At 44.0% G+C, this 20,518-nt stretch overlaps 1 protein-coding gene across 1 annotated transcript in view; it reads left to right on the forward strand.

Moving 5' to 3' along the window:
* Positions 1-20,125, forward strand: part of LOC134611805 (heparan sulfate glucosamine 3-O-sulfotransferase 3A1-like) — a 92,818-nt gene extending 72,693 nt beyond the window's left edge. Inside the window, exon 2 of the mRNA XM_063456045.1 lies at positions 18,807-20,125. Within this exon, the coding sequence (XP_063312115.1) occupies positions 18,807-19,428 (622 nt within the window). The 3' untranslated portion in view covers positions 19,429-20,125. The remainder of the gene's footprint in view (positions 1-18,806) is intronic.
* The last annotated feature ends 393 nt before the right edge of the window (positions 20,126-20,518 follow it).

A 20,518-nucleotide genomic window follows, 5' to 3' on the forward strand; every position in this document is an offset into this window, starting at 1 on the left:
CTACACATTTATGTGCCTCCCAGATAGAGGTGTTGAGTGTATCGAGTTGTTTATTTTCCTCAAAATATCTAGTGAGAAAGGTTTTTAGTTGCGCAACTGTGTCTGCATTATTGAGGAGGAGATTGTTTAAGTTCCATTGTGGAGAAAATTGGGGCAAGGAAGGGATTGACATGGCAAGAGACAGGGGTGCATGGTCCGACCACGTGGCTTATGGGATTGCCTGAGTCGGATAAATCCTATATGTAGTAGTTGTAACAGTGTGAAGGAGACATATATCTTTACATCAAATCTATATGTGCAATAGTTAGGTAACATAGATAACAGCATATAACAGAGATAACAGCATAACCTCAATAAACCTTATCATAGCATAACATTACAACATGGTGAGTCCCGTTTCAAGCCACCCGGCGTCCACCCTGCGACCCGAGTAGGGGTGGCAAGGGCACAGGGGGACCCCATCCCAAACCCACCTGCACGATCACTCTCTACAGTCCGATATCAGTTGGGTTAAATTACCATGTTGTGCGCAGTGCAGAGTAGTCATTATTAAAGTAGGAAGGGGAGAAGATTGTTTTGGGTTCCAGGACGGGCATGAGAAGGGGGGAGGAGGGGGGGAGCAGGGCAAAAGGAGGAAAGGAGGAGGAGAGGGGTAGTTAGCAAAGGATAGAGGTTAGACGGTATTGTTGCTGTGGAGCTACTCTGTGAGAGTAGTACCCATATTAGGGGGCCAGCGGGGTTACTCAGAAAGGGGGGGTGCCATCCAAGAATCTTATTTATATGGATTGGAGGCAAGACCTCTAAATAACCAGATTACGGTCCCTAGTTAAATCTCCCTTTGGCGCCCGTGAGTATAGTCCGGAATATAGTGGGTATGAAAAATCAAATAGAATAATAATAATAAGATTAAGATAAAGTAAATTGACATGAATCATATGGCATAAAATAAACTATAGGTAAATTAAAATACAGGAAATAGAGGCAAAGTCCCCACTTAATTGAATTGAATTGTGGGAGTCCCCCCTGTCCTCCCCCCTCATAATAATCGTTCTATTTTTTTTTTTTATCTGTACCAGTATGGGTTGGTTCGAGTGCTCCTCATGGCGGGCCCATGGTAGGTCACGATCATGTCCCCACCGCTCCCCAGGTCAGTCTCAGAGTTTAGTCAGGGAGAACTGCCATAAGTACAACATAGCAGAAGTCCTCGGACTCGTGGAGGGCAGATCTCATAGTCCCATGGTTTAAGAGAGGTTCTGGCTAGCGGAGGATCCCCTTCCAGGTGATGCATACGGGATGTCTGTTCTCCGGTTCTTTGATAGGGTGTTCCATCTTGTACGTTGTGGTAGGTGTGAGACGTCTTGAGACGTTTGTGGCAGATACCAGTCTATGACCGGGGTGTTGTGCAGGTCCAGCTCTTGCAAGAAGGGCCGCATGTCTGGGTAAGTGTATATAGTGTGCGTGGTCCCACTATGTATTACAATCAAGGCAAATGGATAGCCCCATCTATATTTCAGATTGCGTTTTCGCAGCTGTTCGGTTACAGGCTTTAGGGCTCTGTGTGCTTGGAGTGTGAGCCATGACAGGTCAGGGTATATTTCAATCGGGTTACCCTGATAAAGGAGTAGGTGCGAGGTGGATTGCATTTGCAGAATATTATCTTTTACAGTGAAATAATGTAATCGGCAGATGATATCCCTTTTTGCCTCTGTCTCTGCACCCCTCTGTCTGGGCTCTATCAAATGCTATTGGCATATCAGTGGCTTCCCCAAGCAAGTGATTAAATAAATCAGTCAGGATCGCTGGTATATCCTTTTTCCGGCCTTCCAGTATGCTGCGTATCCGGAGATTGTTCCTGCGGCCCCTGTTATCCAGTTCATCGATGGTTCGTTCGAGATGAGTGAGCATGTGGGAGTGAGACTGAATAGTAGAAGTGAGGTGTTAAATCTGGATGTGAGTCACATCTCTGTCCTCCTCCAGGTCAGTGAACCTGCGGCCTACCTGCCTGAGATCGGATCCTAGCTCATCCAGTTTTGTTTGGACGGAGGCTTCAAGTTTGCCTAGATATTGGCTAGGTCAGCCTTAGATGGTAAATTTTGCAGTAGGTCCCTGCAGTCGGGTTCCTGTGACCCTGTGGAGCTTCGGCCTGTGAGGCTTTCGGCACCATGTTGATTTTGGCCTGGACCGCATCTCTATCCACCGTATCTTTGAAAAATTTAGTCAGAGAGCCAGATTTGTTTGTGGGGGTCTTTCCAGACATGTTATGAGAGGGGTTTTGCCTTTTGGGGTTCCCCATTGCTGCAGATTGTCTCCGATTGCGTTGGGTTATCGACTCAAGCTAGTTGAGCTGAGCTAATGCAACCTTTTGATGTTCCAACCTGCCATGGGTCTTTCAGTCAAAAAAATGATAATCTGTCGATGTTTCAACCTTTAATGGAAGGTTCATTCATCAGAGAGATGACCCTTTATGCAATTTGACAACTGGATAAGGAAACCTTACTTCACCAAGACAGAGTAACTGAGTTAATGTTTTGCTTATAGTTGAGGAGACTCTCTGAATTCTTAGGATAAGCAAAGAAATCCACCTTCTCTGTAGAATAAATTAATGCTATAAAGAAAAAAATGTCAATGGTGGAATGCTACTTATCCAATGAATATAGACCGTGCTAGTGAGGACATCTGTCTGTCTTTACACATTTGGAAGAAATAAAAGCAGACTCTCGGATGTGTACACAGGAAGCATAAAAACAGCCTCATGTGGATACACAATGTCATCCAGACTGCACAAATCATACAGTATTAGTGAGAACGGAAACTAGGAAATGCCTGCTCTACGAGAAGAGGTCAGGAATCATTGACAGTGATGGCATTATGGTCTGCTTTAGCTATCTTTAACTTTAAAACGGTAATTGTATCTCATTTAAGGTTCTAAAATAACGGCTCAGTGCAACCAGGGCCAAATTAACATCCAATGTGCCCATAAGCATGCATGGGACCTCTCTGGGTTTGCCGCAAGAGCTTCAGGACTGATAATTGATTTTCCATTCTCCAAGGTACAGCTCTGCTGTCCAAGTCAGGGGAATGGGGTTTAAGTTTCCCTACCCGCAATCTGGCCATGACTCATACTACTTATTTCCTGCCCACTTTTTCCTCTGATCACCTCTACCCACCCCCAAAATATCACTGGAAAAGGGAGGAGAAGGTCTCTGGCCAAAGAGAGGTCATTTGGGGAGCAAAGCTGGACAAGATGTAAACAGAGTTTCAAGCCAACGTATGCTACTTGAATAAAAAACAAAATGTTCATGGAGTCTTACTAGATATAGCTCAAAACACACATTTTCGGATAGATATATGGGACAATAAACCATGAATATTCCTTAATTTTCTACTTTTAACAGGAGACATTACAGGTGAGACCCATTCAACCCAGATCAGTAATGGCCAACCTTTGCACACAAGATATTTCTGAGATTAATTTCCCATGATGCTTAGCCCGTTTGTAAGCTGGTTCACAAAAATCTTGGGTGCCAAGTCTGCTCATCATTGATAAACTGAAGGTATTCTCGGTTTTTGTAACTGTTATTGGCAGTCTGAGACACGCATTATCAGACTAGGCTGAAACTATAAATATGTATTAAAGGGACACGATAAGTATCATAACTACTAAAGCATATTACCCAGGGCCCACAGCCTATACTTCCTGTCCAAATTTGGAAGGTAACAAGGAAGTAAAATTCCTCTTTAAGTTCCAGGGGAGCCCCACATTATGTCACACTGCTTGAAAACATCTTAGATCTTGGCTCCTTAACAGCTACATTCTGAGCACTTTGGAATAAGATAAATTAATGAAAGAAGCACAAGGCCGAAGAATGATTAAAGGAACACTATAGCTTTAGAAATACAAACCTGTATTCCTAACACTTTAGTGTTAATAGTTTTGGAAGTCCCCTCAACCATTTGATAATCAAGACAGTTACTAGAAACAATCTCAGAAACTGCAATGTTTAATAGTAAGGTAAAACAGACAGGGACACTGCATCCAGACTACTCCCATGAGATAAAGTGGTCTGGGTGCTGATAGTGTCCTTTAAACTTTGTAACAGTGGAACTTATCCGAGTGTTCTAATGCTAACATACTCCCAAACAAAGTATCTCCAAAATGATTACAGTGTCGGACACGATAACCCACTGTGAAAACTCTGTTTTGTTAAGACAAAACAAATTAATATATAACAATCTATATACTATCAACCCTGATAATGATGTCTGTATTGATTATCAGCGAATTAGGAAATGCATTAAAGCTAGCACTTGTTAGTCTTGGCTGAGGATGATGGGAGCAACAGTCATCACAATCATACGTCTTATTAAATGGTCTTCTTCTCATTGTCCTTTAATGTCATTTAAGGAAGGTTAATGTGGCAGACTGGCACAGAGCCTTTGAAAGCCCAACAAGTGTCACGTACTGTAATTGATTGATAGAATCTGAGCTTTGCTAATGCCTTAAATGCCCCATCTGTTCTCAGAGCCTGTGACACACGAAGGCATGAGCCCATTACAGCTTCCAATTAGCCAGAGCAATTTCACAATTAGACAATTGATTTAACGATGGATTATACCAGGCTAAAGCAAAGAGATTCTCGGTTCTTGAGAACTATGAATAGAAATGGATGGGGGGTGAAAAGGGGGGGGGGGGTGAGAGTGAGGGAGAAGCAACTCGAAAGAGGTTGTATAACACTTAAAGCTGTAATCCATTTATGGGAATGTATGTGTTATTTTACTGGGTTTATAATTTCCTAAAACATTATTTCTGAGGAAGTATTAGTTACCAATTTATTAACATTAATAATAAATATACAGTTTACCAGAAAGTGAAGCAGCTACTGAGATGAAAATCAGGGCTAATTTAATAGGACAGGGGCAGGCAACCTTCGGTACTCCAGATGTTGGCAAAGATTGCAGCCTACAGCATTTGGAGTTTCAAGGGATACCTACCTTGCTATAGGGCACGCATATTAAAGGTGATCTCAGCCCCTCCTTTCAAAATAGTGAAGAATAGATAGGACAAGGGATGAGCCATAGGTAAAAACAAGACAATGACACCAATGTAACCATGTCCCATCTCCTCCCAATAGCATACCTTAAAAAGGTAGGCACCTTCCAACATGCCTTATAAGAAACAAATCTGACTGTGTGTTTTTCATGTAGTGAAAATTCCAAGCAATTTCAATCTGATAGAATGCTGGTGTTATTGTAGTGAATGTCCTCATAAAGTGGATATAGGGCCAAAAATGGTCCAAATGGTAAATAAAAATAGTTTTGCTCTACATTTAAAGCACATTTTACAAAAGTAAGATTGAATAGACTTTTTAAGCATTCCAGAGAAGGGACAACTCTCTCTTTTTTTATGAACAATTGTTATCATGATTTCCCATAGGCTGCCTTGTGGACAGTAGACACACCTGAAACATTGGTAGATCAGTGACCGAGGATGTACTGAGGAAAGAGCAAAACGTTGGCACACACGTTTGAGTAATATCTTGGGCCAGGCTGGGGAAAAAGACAGGCAGATGTCCTTCATTACATCTGTACACAACTATAAGATGCTGTTTTTGGTTATCTGGGACTCCGCTACCAAATATGGAACCTTTATGGTCAAACCAGAGAATTGCTGCAAATGCCAGTAGAAATCTCAAGTCCTGCCAGGGAAAAGGAATGGGGGCAGGTGCCCCCCTGAGGTGGCAAATTTAGTGCCAGTTGCCATCCCATATGAAGCTCTAGCCTTTCATCCTATTATAGGCTGCAAGGGGTGGCTACGTGGAGTGCTCCCACATCTCTTGACCCACAAAGAGAGCTGAGGCACTTCTCTGCCTCCCAGCAGCCACTCTAGATAACCAAAGAAAGGGGTGCAATAGGGCACAGACAGAACAAGATCTGGAGGATTGTTGCCTCAGTTGATATACTGCTGGATCTAAGGAATTCTTGTAACTTTAAACTCTGCATTTTCCATCAATAAAGGCTAGCTCTGTTTTTGTAGAAGAGACACTTTAGCATAACATTTGTAGGTAATAATTTCATTTTCTACGGCAAATTATCCACACAGTCCAATCATAGCAAATCTGTTACATTTCCTCAGTTCACGCTTATAGAGTAATTTACATAAAAAGTAATTTGTCGCAAATTCCTGAATCTGCCAAGCTAAGAATCAGCCCCTTAGTTACTATTGTGTAAGTCAAAGTGAGAGATAAGGTAATAAGGAATGCTCTTATGAAAAATCATTAACCCATTCAATGCCAGATGGGTGAATCATGATGCCCTAAAACACTCAGAGGGTGCAGGACAATTACTAAGCAAAGACCTGTATGCATTAAGATTTCCAACGTACCCCAGTATCCAGTATTTGAAGAATATTAGAGGTTTAACTTAACTTGGTAGGTGAGCTTACACTTAAATATCCATTAATTTATTTATTTATTTATTTTTAATTTGTATTTTTGTCGTGCATAAAGGAATTACAAACATGCTTGAGGTACCCCAGCGGCATTCCTCAGGCTGGGCATCTCGTATTACAGTTGGGTAACAGATGAGACTTGCACATTTTTATAATATGAGAAAAAGGAGTTAATCATGTCAGTATACAAAATATTAAACATGCTTAGATGTCAGATCACAAGAGCAAGAACAAGTATGGTAGAAACAATAATGTGGCATTGGAACTAAGCTACATGTCACAGCTCAACCATTGCTAACTAGAAGATCTTCAGGCTTAGGTACACATAATAGAGATTGTAAGGTAGCAAGCTAGATAAGGTAAAGACCATAGATTAGAACGGTGCTGCTTCACTAATATGCATGTCAGACCTGACTAAGCTGACTAACTGGGTGATTAAGTAGCAGTGAAACCACTGGGTGTTAGTAGGTAGCGGAATGGTAGGGGAAATAGCAACTATCAACGCTGAGCACATCATTTAAATTTCAGGCAACAAGAGCTCTATAGAGAGATATATCGTTGGCCGTAATCAACCAACCCCTCGTGCAGGCCATAACAGAGAGTCCGTCTTCATGTTAGGTATGTTGTTCCCTCTCCCCGGCACAGGGACTGTCGGGTGGTGCTGTGTGTGCGACAGGTGGGTTGTCAGTAGCCCATAGTGCAGTGGATCCCTGTAGCTTCGGCTCCGGGCCTTGAAGGGAGCCAGTGCCCTTGGTCCATGGATCCGCCTGTTCTGAATGGCGGGATCTTGGACCCGTGGGTCTCCCGGAATGCAGTCTTCTCCATGGGCGTATGGACTGCGGCATGGAGGGAACTTCAGTTGGGCCCCCAGCCCAGAAGAGGAACAGGTAACCGATACTGCTTCACAGGCTGTCTGCGACACTTGAGGGGTGAGTGTGGGTTGTCGCTTAGCGAAACGATTCCAGAAGGCCTGGTATATTGCCTCAAATCTGGCGTTGAAGCTTTCTCTCCACTTCTGGCCTGACAGGCTCATTTGATTGTGCTGAGGTGTCAGTGCGGCGACCATCTTGGACAAGCCATGTGACTTGCAAGATTCCTCTGCTAGTCTCCCAGGAACAGGCTTAGCTAACCCAGTAGGGACAGGGATATCCCCCACCGGTCCAAAGGGGGGGTTAACGGGGCTCTGAGCATTCAGTAGTGAGTTGCACGCCCACTGGTAGGAGATCGGCTGCGTCTCCACACCATCAGCGCGCCAGATGCAGTAGGCCTCAGACTTTGACACAGGCGATGTCCAGCAGACTTCCCCGATTCGGACTCAGCAAGGTATGCTCGGCTTTTAGAGCGTCAGCTCATAGTTTACTTTCTGCCGGATTATGCACCGTATTTGAGTAGTAATGGCCCAGATCGTGGGGAGCTACAGGCAAACACGTCTGGCCATGTTAGAGGTCAAGCCCCGCCCCGCCCTCTAAATATCCATTTTAATTTATTCCTTGTCTGTTCTAGTATTTGTCAAGATTTACTAATAATTTGTTTGGGATCATTATAGTGTATTATACATCATAGCTTGTAATAATGACATGAACTGACCAGTGCAAGCTATTAGCTCGATATTGATATAAGAAACTTTCGGACTGAAATTTAGCTAGGCCAAGATAGACTCCCAGAGTTGGCTTCAATTTGTCTCCATGTTATGAGGACATCTCTGTTGTGTAATTATTATTCAGCAGGAAGCAATAACATTTCAGTCATTTGTCTTCCCTTTGAAATAACCTTCCACAATGATACATTATCATTCAGTATTAGCTTGGTTAATTGGTACAGCTGCTATAATGTATCACGTGGTTTTTCCCAACACCCCCAGCTGAGGAATAATGAATCCATCTTCACGTAGAAAGATGTGAGGTTTAGTCGAGTCGGCTCAAATAATACTGGAATTAGCCTTATTTTAGCGGTCTCTGTAAAGCCACTCTGATAACGCTACAAGCTCTTATCAAGAAGACGCCTTTCATGTCTTGAAACAGTCTCGCTGCCTGCTAGGCGGAGAGCTCTACAGAAAATAGCTTCCAAAACGAGTGCTTGCTTTCAAGGTCATCCTGCAGCACATCAAGGTCGTATAAAACCATTTTTATTATCGAGCACTGGTCCTTTCTCTCATTTCTGTATCAGAGTTCCATGCTCTTTAAATTTCCGTATAATATTCCACAAGCAAGCTATCTGAGTAATCTGACAGTCAAAGTTCCTGCCCTGTTTATCTAACAATCTATATTATCCGTGCCTGCGCACACAGGGATGCATGTATGTATGCTGACATAGCAACAATTTTACCACATGACAGGAGGCTTCATATTTTGCATTAACTCTCTTTACTAACTCACATAGCAGTAAAGAAAAAGGTGAACACATTAACCAATCAAAAGAAAGTAGGAGGTATAGTATTCACAGTAATGAGGCTCCTCCCCCTCTTTCTTTACTGCTCCATCAGCAGACAGGTCAGAGTTTTTGGCTCTTCCCTTTTCACTATTGTATATGTAATTTTTTATGTAATTTTTTTTTATATAATACTGTATTTATCTTATATATGTAGTTTTATTTTGCTACTATTGTTGTTTTCTACCTTTATTTCATCTGCCCTCTTGGGGTTTTTCGCTCTTGGGGGAGTCTTTTCCCCCTCCCTGTTTTCCTCACAGGGTCTCTCTTCTTTTCTTCACCTCTCGGTCCGCCGGCTTCTCCGCCGTCGGACCGACTGTCTCTCACTTCCCTGAGGGTAACGCTCACCCTCCACCCCCCTTTTTTTCCTCCACACGGCTTCACAGCCGCTTTCACTGTAGCCGCACGGCGGGAAACCGTTTTTTCCCGCTCCTCCGGTGGCCATCTTGGATCTCGCGTCTCGCGAGATCCACGGCCGCCATCTTGGGAGCATTGCGGTCTCCTCATTCCGGCGCCCGTACACACAGTAACCGGACACAACCAGGCAGGGGTCCCCAGGTCAGTCAAATTATTTACCTGTGCTTGGGGTGTGGCCCCATAATCGAAAAATATTTACTGCCTACTGGTGCTTTTGCACACTTACAGGGTGAAGCCCTATATTTAATACCGCTGCTATCAGGTGGATTTCGTGCCACCTATATATATTTGAGCATTTATACCTGGGTGTGGCCCAGAAGAAAATCCCAATATTCCCTGCTGGGGAAACTGGTGCTTTTTTACTGCCAGAATTGTCATATTCACCCTGCTGGGGTTTTGCCTTTTTTACATTTCACGGTTTATATATATATACCTATACCTACCCTGCTGGGGTTAACTGGGTACTGCAGGTACCCCCCTTTTTTATCACTAACTGGGACAGACCCCTAGCCCAACATTTTCTGTGCCTCAGCTATTACAGCGGCCCAACTCCTATTACCATGGATACACCTCAAAACCCTGCAGACTTCCAAACCATGATTGCGGAAGCCATCTCCGCCTCTATGGAGAAAGCATTATCCAGGGTTATGACGGCGACTGCCGATCAGACTAAAAAAGCCACAACAGCCCAAGCCCATGACTATGATTCTGAGGCTTCAGAATCCCATGCCCAGGCCGACTCTCGGCCCAGCAAACGCCACTGGAAGGGCAAGGAAAGGAATGACAACATGGGCAAAGGCAAGGCTCCTGCCAAACGCCACAGGCCAGCACCACCCACCCCCGCCCATTACTCCTCGGACGAGGGGGAAGAACAAACACGCTCCATGGCTGTGTTAGATGAGTGGCAGGCCGCAGATTCCGATCCAGACAATGACTGGGGTTCGGACACGGGATCCCAAACGGGTCTCCTAAAAGGCACCTTCTTGGACGACATCCAACTACCGGACGACCCCACACCGGTCCAAGAAGAAGGGGAAGCCATTCTGGACCCCACGGGGCAACGTCTATTCGACCCCCGCAACATACGGCACCCGCGTTCGGGGGACTGGACCCCCCCCGACCATCTCTCCAAATTTATGCACCGTTGGCTCCGCAAACCCCGGGACAAAACGGTGCGCAACCGACTACGTTCGGAATGCCCTCGCCCTTCCCTTCCCGACAACGTGGCCCAAACCCCCGAATTCGACCAGGTCATGAACACATTCATGTCTAGGGGTGGCCGCGACCCCAGGAGAGGAGTGGAGAAGGGCTTTCACGGAGTTCAAGACAAACTCCTAGACTCTATTGGCCCACTTTCCCGCATCATGTTTTTGGCGGACGATGCTTTTACAAGGGCTGACGAATTTGATACCAGTATGGTTAAAGAGTGGGCACACGATATAAGAGAATGGGCACAGAGGTGCTTTTGTTTTGTTGGTAACACCAACGTAGCCCTCTCCTCTGAGAGGCGAAAAGCAGCGCTGCTCCGTATTGACGGAAAGCTGGTGGAATTGGGCACCAAAGAGTTGGGACCGCTTGCACAGGGCAAATTGTTTGGGGAAGCCTTCCTCAAAGAGCTTAATAAGCACGTAAACATTTTCACCTCACTCAATAAGGCTCAAACTTCAATGAAGCGAGTATTCAGGGGCTACCCCAGTCGGGGTGTTTTTGGACGGGCTGGCCGCTACAGGGGCCGAGCAGCCAGCCGTTTTTGGCCCTCTGGCCCCCGCTCACACAGTCCCCAACCCTTCTACCCGGAAGTGGGTTTCAGGCAGCCCTTCTCCTACACCCGTGGAGCAGACAGAGGCAGAGGACCTCGTAGCCGTGGCAGAGCACGCTTCCCCACAGGTAAGCATCATTATGCCTCAATGTCCACTAACCCCGTATACTGCAGGTCGTATCGCTCTGTCTTTTCAGAACTGGACAGCCATCTCCACGGACGCATGGATCCTCCAGACGGTCCAAGGCTACATCATAGATTTTGTGGAAACCCCGTCCCAGACCGCCCCTCCGTACCCCATTCAGTGCTCCAAGGAAGATCGCCTTCTAATCGATGGCGAACTACGGGAACTCAGGGCCAAAGGAGCGATAGAACCCGCTCACGACCAAAACGGCTTCTTCAGCAACATTTTCCTAGTGAAAAAGAAATCTGGAGACTTTCGGCCGGTTATAAACCTAAGGAAGCTCAATGCTTTCGTAACATACAGACATTTCAAGATGGAAGGCATCCATCTCCTAAGAGATCTGCTCCAAGAAGGGGACTGGTTCACAAGACTGGACCTCAAGGACGCCTACCTATCGGTACCCGTCCATACATCCTGCCGACAGTTCCTCAGATTCCGATGGCAAGGCCGCCCCTGGCAGTTTACATGCCTCCCCTTCGGCCTCAGCTCAGCACCGTGGTGCTTCACCAAACTCCTGAAGCCAGTAGTGTCTCGACTACGCACTCAAGGAATTCGGTGCATTATTTACCTGGACGACCTGCTACTGTTTTCCTCAGACAGGTACAGTCTAACGCAACACACACAATATACCACCCGACTCCTCACGTCCCTAGGTTTCGTGGTGAACTTTCAAAAATCGGAAGTATCCCCAGCCCAGAAGATACAATTCCTGGGCTTCGAGATAGATTCCAAGACCAGCACACTTCGGCTCCCAACCTCAAAGATCACAGCCATCAAGAAGGAAATACGCAGAGCCATTCGCAGCCACTCCATTCCACTCCGCAACCTGGCTCGGATCGTGGGCTTGCTATCCGCATCTATCCAGGCGATATTCCCGGGTCCACTCCACTACAGAGCGATGCAGCGCTTGAAGGCTTCCTTTCTCCGCCAGAACCCTTCGTACGACCAAACGGTTCCGGTGACGGAGGAAGTCAAAGAAGAACTGGGATGGTGGCTGGACAGCATGGAAGCGTGGAATGGCCGAGCTATCTTCGGGAACACGCCCGACATGGTCCTGGAATCAGACGCCAGCCTCTGGGGATGGGGCGCCACCTGCGAAGGCAGTTCGACGGGAGGCGCTTGGACTTCCCAAGAACTCAAACTCCACATCAACTGCCTAGAACTTCTAGCGGGGTCGTTTGCAATTCGCAGCCTAGCGAGAAACCGGACCAACTGCTGCATCCTCCTCCGGATGGACAATGTGTCAGCGGTCCGTTACATCAACAGACTGGGAGGGGCCCGATCCAGACTCCTCTCAGAGATTACGAAAGAAATATTCGAGTTTTGTCTTCCCCGGAAAATCTCCCTCATGGCAGAATATCTCCCGGGCGAAACGAACCTGACAGCGGACTGGTTCTCTCGCCATTGGCGGGACAGCAGCGACTGGAGACTGGACCCTACAATCTTCCATCGCCTCTCGGTCAGGAGAGGCCCCCTCCACCTGGACCTCTTCGCATCTCGGAACAACAGGCAGACGGACGAGTACTTCAGCTGGCTACCAGATCCGGACAGCAAAGCAGTAGACGCCTTTCTCCAACCATGGCCACCCAGGGGCGCTTACGCCTTTCCCCCATTTGCCATGGTGGCAAGGACGATACAATACTTAAAGACGCAACGCGGGTCTCTGCTCCTCATAACTCCCCTATGGCCGAGCCAACCATGGTTCCCGGACCTTCTAGCTTCATCCTACAGGGATCCTCTCCTCATACCGTCCTACCGGACGCTCCTCACAGACCCGAGAGGGAACCCCCATCCTCTCATTCTGGAAGACCGCCTCACTCTAGTAGCCTGGACTCTTTCAGGGGTGCCTGGCAGACCGAGGACTTATCGCAGACAGCTAGAGACCTCTTATGGGATTCGTGGGCACCAGGAACCAGACGATGCTATCTTGCAGCATGGTATTCCTGGTCCACTTGGTGCAGTGAACGGAACTTTGATCCCTTTACGGCACCTGTAACGGCCATCTTGAATTTTCTCTCTCACCTATACTCTGCGGGCAGGTCTTACCGATCCCTCAACGTTGTGCGCTCCGCGATCTCAGCGGCCCACGTTCCGGTCCTGGGTTCACCCGTCGGGAAACACCCTCTGGTATGCCGCCTCCTCAGGGGCATCAGACTTCAAAGGCCCCCCAGACCCAAGTACACTCGGCTATGGGACGTGGAAGTCGTCCTACAGTTTCTGCGAGACTGGCCAGATAACGACAGACTCTCACTTCGACAACTGTCGGCCAAACTAACACTCCTACTTTGTCTAGTATCGTTCCGCAGAGTTTCGGACGTGCGGGCTTTCGACATCGACGCCTTCTCGGTCTCCCCAGAGGGAGTTACCTTCCAAGTGTCTCGTCGTACTAAATCGGACTCATCGTCGGTCTTCTACCCCTTTTTTTCCTACGGAACCGCTGCTTTGCGTGGTCTCTGCTCTGCGTCGTTATGTTCAGGTCACTTCCCTCCTTCGGGTTTCATCTTCGGGACAACTATTGGTGTCTTACGTTAGACCTCACGTTCCCGTCTCTACTACCACCCTGGCCAGATGGGTTCGCTGGATCCTGTCTCTAGCAGGTGTGGAAGACACCTTCGGTGCCCACTCCGTTCGCGGAGCGGCGGCCTCGTCGGCTTTCTCCGCGGGAGCATCACTGTCAGACATCCTACGAGCCGCGGATTGGTCACGCGAAGCGACCTTTCGGACCTTCTATTTCCGCCCAAACTCGGGGGCAGCCACGTCTCTCCTTCATCAGCGTTAAAAATGCAAAATATGAAGCCTCCTGTCATGTGGTAAAATTGAAGATTATGCTAGCGTTAGTGTACTTATAATCTTAATTTTAGTAATGACAGGAGGCGAGTATTTTCCCACCCTCCGCACCCTCGAGGGATGAAATCTCATGTAAGTATACCTATACTCTATTTTGTCCTTCATATTTTCTACCTGGTATATATAAGACGTGTGCTACCTGGTATATATAAGACGTGTACCTTATTTAACTACAGCTTCGTTACTGTTATTGTCATACTTAGACTAGGTACATTTCGTTAGAGTTTGTGCTGGGTTTATTACATTACTGCAAACAGTTGCCAGACCGGTTCCTAACCTTTTCCACACTCTCTTTCAGCATAACTTCAAGACAGTACAGCTTACACTCAGGATGGACATGTTTGGACCTTCCTTCAGAAACCAGGACTTCGCAATTGGAAAAGTCATCTGTTGGTGCATGTTTGGATCACCCTAGGACTTCGTATTTGAAAAGTCACCCGTTGGTGCATGTTGCAAGACTTTATCCGTTCTTTTAAAAATTTTTATTGTATTTGATGTCGCTCTCGAAAGAGGGGGAGGAGCCTCATTACTGTGAATACTATACCTCCTACTTTCTTTTGATTGGTTAATGTTTTCACCTTTTTCTTTACTGCTATGTGAGTTAGTAAAGAGAGTTAATGCAAAATACTCGCCTCCTGTCATTACTAAAATTAAGATTATAAGTACACTAACGCTAGCATAATCTTCAATTCACTCAGTAATTCAGAAAAAAAATGAAAACACAATTCACAACACGTATAGCTTCCTCTTGGTTACAAACTATGCTGATGTCTTGGTGATTCAAATCCTTAAAACAAATCGCGTATTCAACAAATATTGTGATTTCTTAAAGCATCCAAATTTCTAAGAAGTTTTATCTTGTACATCAAACATTTTCTTCTCATCTGTAGCCATAAATACTGCCAAGGTTATTCCGCAATGGGTGAGGTGTCAAGAATTTAAAGCTAATTAAAAAATTTGAACCAAAATAGATGAACTTAAAACATACATAACCGATCATTTTTTTTCCAAAGTTACTATTTTAAAAAATCGCTTTTAAAAAATCGCTTAACTTTTGTGGCAGTTCAGTTTAGTGAACAGCCTTCTCAATCTTTCTCTTTCATTCGGTCTGTCTCTCTTTCTTTCCGTATCTATCCAGATCTTTATCTGTTCGAGACATTCTTTCTTGTTGTGTCTGCTATTTACAGTAATCCGCTTTTATGTTTCATAAAGTTTTATCTAACTACTTGGACACATGTGGTCTTCACACTGACCTACAATGTGCTCTCCAGAAACAGACAGCTTTATAGGCCGCATAATTGTCTGTTTTTAAACATTTCGGGGTCAGCCTGCAACATTTTTTTGAAATGACACCAGTCATTATTCTCTTCCGGTTTCACGGAGAGTGTTATGGTCCTCATTTTACATGGGAGTGTGGTGGTATTCCGATTCTCTACTGCTTCAGGGGTAAGATTTCATGTCTGCTCCGTGGGTGGCGGAAGTCATTTTTTGGTTGGTCTGCACATGTAACAATTGACACTGTGTTACTGCGCATTTGATTTTGCTTATGTAGCATGTCCCTCTACTCCACAGACCCCTTATTGCAGCCAGATGATATTTACGTTCCTTTTACTGTATCAGCCACTGATGTTTCTACAAGATTCAGAGTAGCAGCCTGTAATATTTCACTAAGATCCCCAAGAGACGTACATGTTTCAAGACAAATTACCGATTTGTAGCATTAGCAAATTGGACTAATTATACAAGGTGCCCTGGGCTCTGGATGTCAGTTTGAGGTTTACTTCATTATTTGAAGTGCTAATTGTCTGTTTGCAAAATGAGCAGTAGATTTGGATCTTTGGTAATACGGTAAAGGGGTCCCCTGCACCTTCACACCTCCCTGAGAATGGCATGAGATTATTACTTCACAATAACAATTCTGATGCAATTACTGCAGCTGTCAGCTTCCCAATAATCATGTTACAGGCACTTATACACCGGGTAGCTGTGTTAAAGGGATATTAAAAAGCAATGTGCTCTCTTCTATTAAGGAATGTTCATAGAATCTGCTGTCAAGAAATGTGTATTGAGATATATTGGAATTACTACACTTTGTTACAATCAGTGCGAAACATTACAATTAAGGAAGTCCATAAAGTATTTTTTAATTATAATTTTTATAGTGTCAACATATTTTGCAGCACTTTATAATTATAGAAAATGTATATTTAGATGTGAAGAATGCTCTTCTCAAATGAGCTAGGTGGACATATATTGTTAGGTGTCTAGGCCAGGCGTACCTACTGGTGGGGTGGTCAAATCAGGATTTTAACCTATAATCCCCACATTTAGGGCAGTAACATTACCAAAGCTCTAACCACTGCTCTACAAAGAACACTGACATTTGTACCATTTCCAAATATATCCTGGATATTAAAGGGACACTATAGTCACCAGGTCAACTACAGCTTAATGTAGTTGTGTTAATGTCTACTTCTAGTCCCTGCAGACTTTTTAATGTAAACACTGCATTTTCACTCAGATGGCCACTAGAGGTGCTTCCTGGGTCAGTGCTGCTTGGTTTATGGTCACCACGCTCTGCATGGAGGTGCAGAACGTTAACCCCAGAGATGCATTGATTCAATACATCTCTATGAGGAGATGCTGATTGGCACAGCATGGTCTTTTGATGCACATGCGCAATAGCCTCCCAATGCTTTCCTATGGGAAAGCATTGGGTTGGCTGAGATCATCAAATGTGATAATCTCAGCCATAGAAGCACAGAGGGAGCGGGGCCAGCCATAAGAATACCCAAACAGCGCAGGAAAAAGGTAAGTCACCCTTTTAACAGGGGGTCAAGGGGGGATAGGAACCTAAACGGCTGTTTTAAATCAAAAGTGTCAGGAATACACGTTTGTATTCCTGACACTATAGTGTTCCTTTAGACCCAACTAGTGATCCTTTAGCCCAGAGGTTAAATCACTTTGTTTCTGTTTTTGAAGCCCTTATCACACCTCCCCAGGCTATGATTGACACAGCCTGCATGGGAAAAAAAACAGGTTTTGCTTTAAATCAGATGCAATTTACCTTAAACAATTTTATGTTTTGCTCTGTAAATTGAACTTTAATCACATACAGGAGGCTCTTGCAGGGTCTAGCAGGGGATGAGAAAATCTAAATTAAATAGAACTTGCAATAGAGGAAGGATACACTTTAGATGACTCTTTACAGGAAGTGTTTAGGATTGCTGTGCAAGTCACATGCAGGGAGGTGTGACTAGGGTTCATAAACAAAGTGATTTAACTCCAAAATGTCAGAAAATTGAGCAGTGAGATTGCAGGGACATCTTCTATACACCAAAACTGCTTCATTAAGCTAAAGTTGTTTTGGTAACTATAGTGTCCCTTTAATTTACACAATTCCAGTTTTTTTTGAATTTACTCCAAATTGCACCTAGTATGCACAAAACAACAGCTGAACAGGGTAGTTCAAAGCTAGTTCAGCTTATACAGTGAGCATTTGTAGTTTTTTGCTTGCCATGGGTTAACTATTAAGAGGTAATCACTAATTATAAATCACTTGTTTGCCCCACTATAGCAATACAATCTCCTCATTTTTATCTGTTTTGGAACCTTTTGTGCATTTTTAAAGGGGTTTCCACTGTGAAGCTTTTAAACACGAATAACTAACCTCTTATCCTTAGCATTTTTTTAATTTTAAATTGCCATCTCTCGTAATCTAATTTGCAATGGCAAAGTCAGGAACCAGATGAAAACATTTTATAAGGCTCCCTCTTACAGCCTTCCAGCTGGCTGCATTGCAATTTTTTTTTTTTTTAATGCAGACTTAAAGGTTGAATAAAATAATTTTGCATCGTGCCCCGCTGTGTTTCATTAGTGCACATTAAAAAATTAGTCATTCTGGTTTCACACAACAAATAGCAAATCGTGTTTTAATAAAACATGTTCCGGGATTTTGCAAACATTCCAGGATGGAGACAGCGAATGTATACAGCTATAAAAGTAATAAAATTTTACTCCGTAATGACATCTACTTTCCATAGGATCTTGGAAAAACTTGCAAGACAAATATGTCAGAGCGTGTAACTCCAAATGAAAAAGTCTGTAAATTAGCCCATGTAATGCTATGCATTATTTAATGAGTAGTAAATCCATATTTGCGCATTATATTATAGCAAGCAGTCCTAAATCCATAGTGACTCATACCTTCATCATGCACCATTGAATGATTCCTAGCCAATAGTTACATTGTGGCACACTTGGATTGACATCATATTTTCGTCTAGCTAGAATTTAGTCTCTAACCCCAAATTAATTTATTATTGAAGTTCCCTTAGCACAGTGGTTCTCAAACCAGTCATCATGGCCCACCAACAGTCCAGGATGTATGTATTTCCCTGTTTTATTCCAATGGAGATACTAACAAAACCTGGACTGTTGGTGGGTCTTGAGGACTGGTTTGATTACCACTGCCTTAGCATATCTTCTTTTTTCATCTGTGTCTGCATCATGTCTTGAAAAATTCAATATGCTGCAGGGCTGACCAACACATAGGGTCTAAGTTCATAAACTAAGATTATATCTCATTGTCCAATGTCTGAAACATCAATATCCTGCGCTTCTAAAAATAACAAATTAATTAAAATTTAGAATGTTAAGGCAGGATGAGAGACCCCAGCTATTAAATGAAGTCATTCATTATGGTTTGTTTGTTTGTTTTGTAGAGAATTGATGCCAAGGACGTTGGATGGTCAAATCACTATGGAGAAGACTCCTAGCTACTTTGTCACCAAGGAGGCCCCGGCTAGAATATCTGCCATGTCCAAGGATGCCAAGCTCATAGTGGTGGTGAGGGACCCTGTAACTAGAGTAATCTCTGACTATACACAAACCCTCTCCAAACGGCCAGACATCCCTTCATTTGAGAGCTTGACTTTCAAAAACAGGACTACAGGTCTCATAGACACGTCATGGAGCGCCATTCAGATCGGCATTTACGCCAAGCACTTGGAGAACTGGTTACTAGACTTTCCTATGGCTCAGATCCTCTTTGTAAGTGGGGAGAGACTCATAACAGACCCTGCTGGGGAACTTGGACGTGTTCAGGATTTCCTGGGCCTTAAGAGGATCATTACCGACAAACATTTCTATTTCAATAAGACTAAAGGCTTCCCGTGCTTGAAAAAAGCCGAAGGGAGTAGCAAACCTCACTGTTTAGGGAAAACAAAGGGTAGGATCCATCCCACTATCAACCCGGAGGTGGTGCAGAGACTGCGAGAATTCTATAGACCATTCAATATGAAGTTCTACCAAATGACTGGGCACGACTTTGGATGGGATTCTTAAAAAGAGCAATTATAAAAATACGCTTCTATTTTTTTTACACATCACATATGTATTTGGAAAACAAATATTTAGCAATCGTTGAAAAAGTATTGTCTTCCCAAAAATAGATGTATTGCAATCATCTCCTAACCTCATTATACTGGATTTATTTTGCTCGATCTAATTTTGACACTCAGACTTTCAAAACGATAATGGATGATTGGACTAATTCACATACAAAGGTGAAAAATCTATTCAGTAACAAAAACTGGCCATATTTTACCAGTGATAATGAGAAAGTTACAGTATGTTTTTGGAAAATAAATATTTTAGTAAATGTATAAGCTACAGCATCTCTAGACAAAATAACCCTCCAAATCTTTGGTCTGTTTTTAATTTATTTTTTACAGGAATTAATATGATTGTACCCACCTTTCTCCAGACAGCAACTTCATGTTCCGTTGACATTTTCCCAACATAATCTTTTGTAACCTTTTTTTTCCCATCTTGTACCATCCCAGCCACATGAGATCTTAATAGAGCTTGTAATACACGGACCACTATCCCGTTCAGGAAAATGTATTATGTTTATAATAGAATGTAAATCATCAATTTACTGAACGTTTTTTTGTCCTAAATCAAATAAACATTTCAACATTAATCCTGAATGTTTACCTCTATATATTCATTATTCGTGTTCAATAAATGAATTAGGGCATCTTCATAGATTTATTTTATTTATTAAGGCTATTTCATGTACCGTATGTACTACCATTTCTGTAATTTCACTCACAGCTCCCTCGGTCTGCCGTGCTGCAACTATTATCCAGTGAATTCTTTTGTCTCGGACTCCACGTTAAACAAACTTCTCTCCTGAACCTAAATAAATCTCAAAGTAGATAACTGAAGACTACTGTCACTCCCTTTTCCTTCAAGGTTTTCAAATCTTGCAGGTATCATTAAAGGACCACTATAGCACCCAGAGAAACTGCTATATTTACATCTGGGTTAATCCAGCCTCTAGTGGCTTTCTCATTGACAGCCGCTAGAGGCGCTTCCGCACTTCTCACTGTGATTTTCACAGTGAGAAGACGCCAGGGCCGGACTGGCC

Source organism: Pelobates fuscus, chromosome 5 (assembly GCF_036172605.1).
Source record: "Pelobates fuscus isolate aPelFus1 chromosome 5, aPelFus1.pri, whole genome shotgun sequence".
Taxonomy (NCBI): domain Eukaryota; kingdom Metazoa; phylum Chordata; class Amphibia; order Anura; family Pelobatidae; genus Pelobates; species Pelobates fuscus.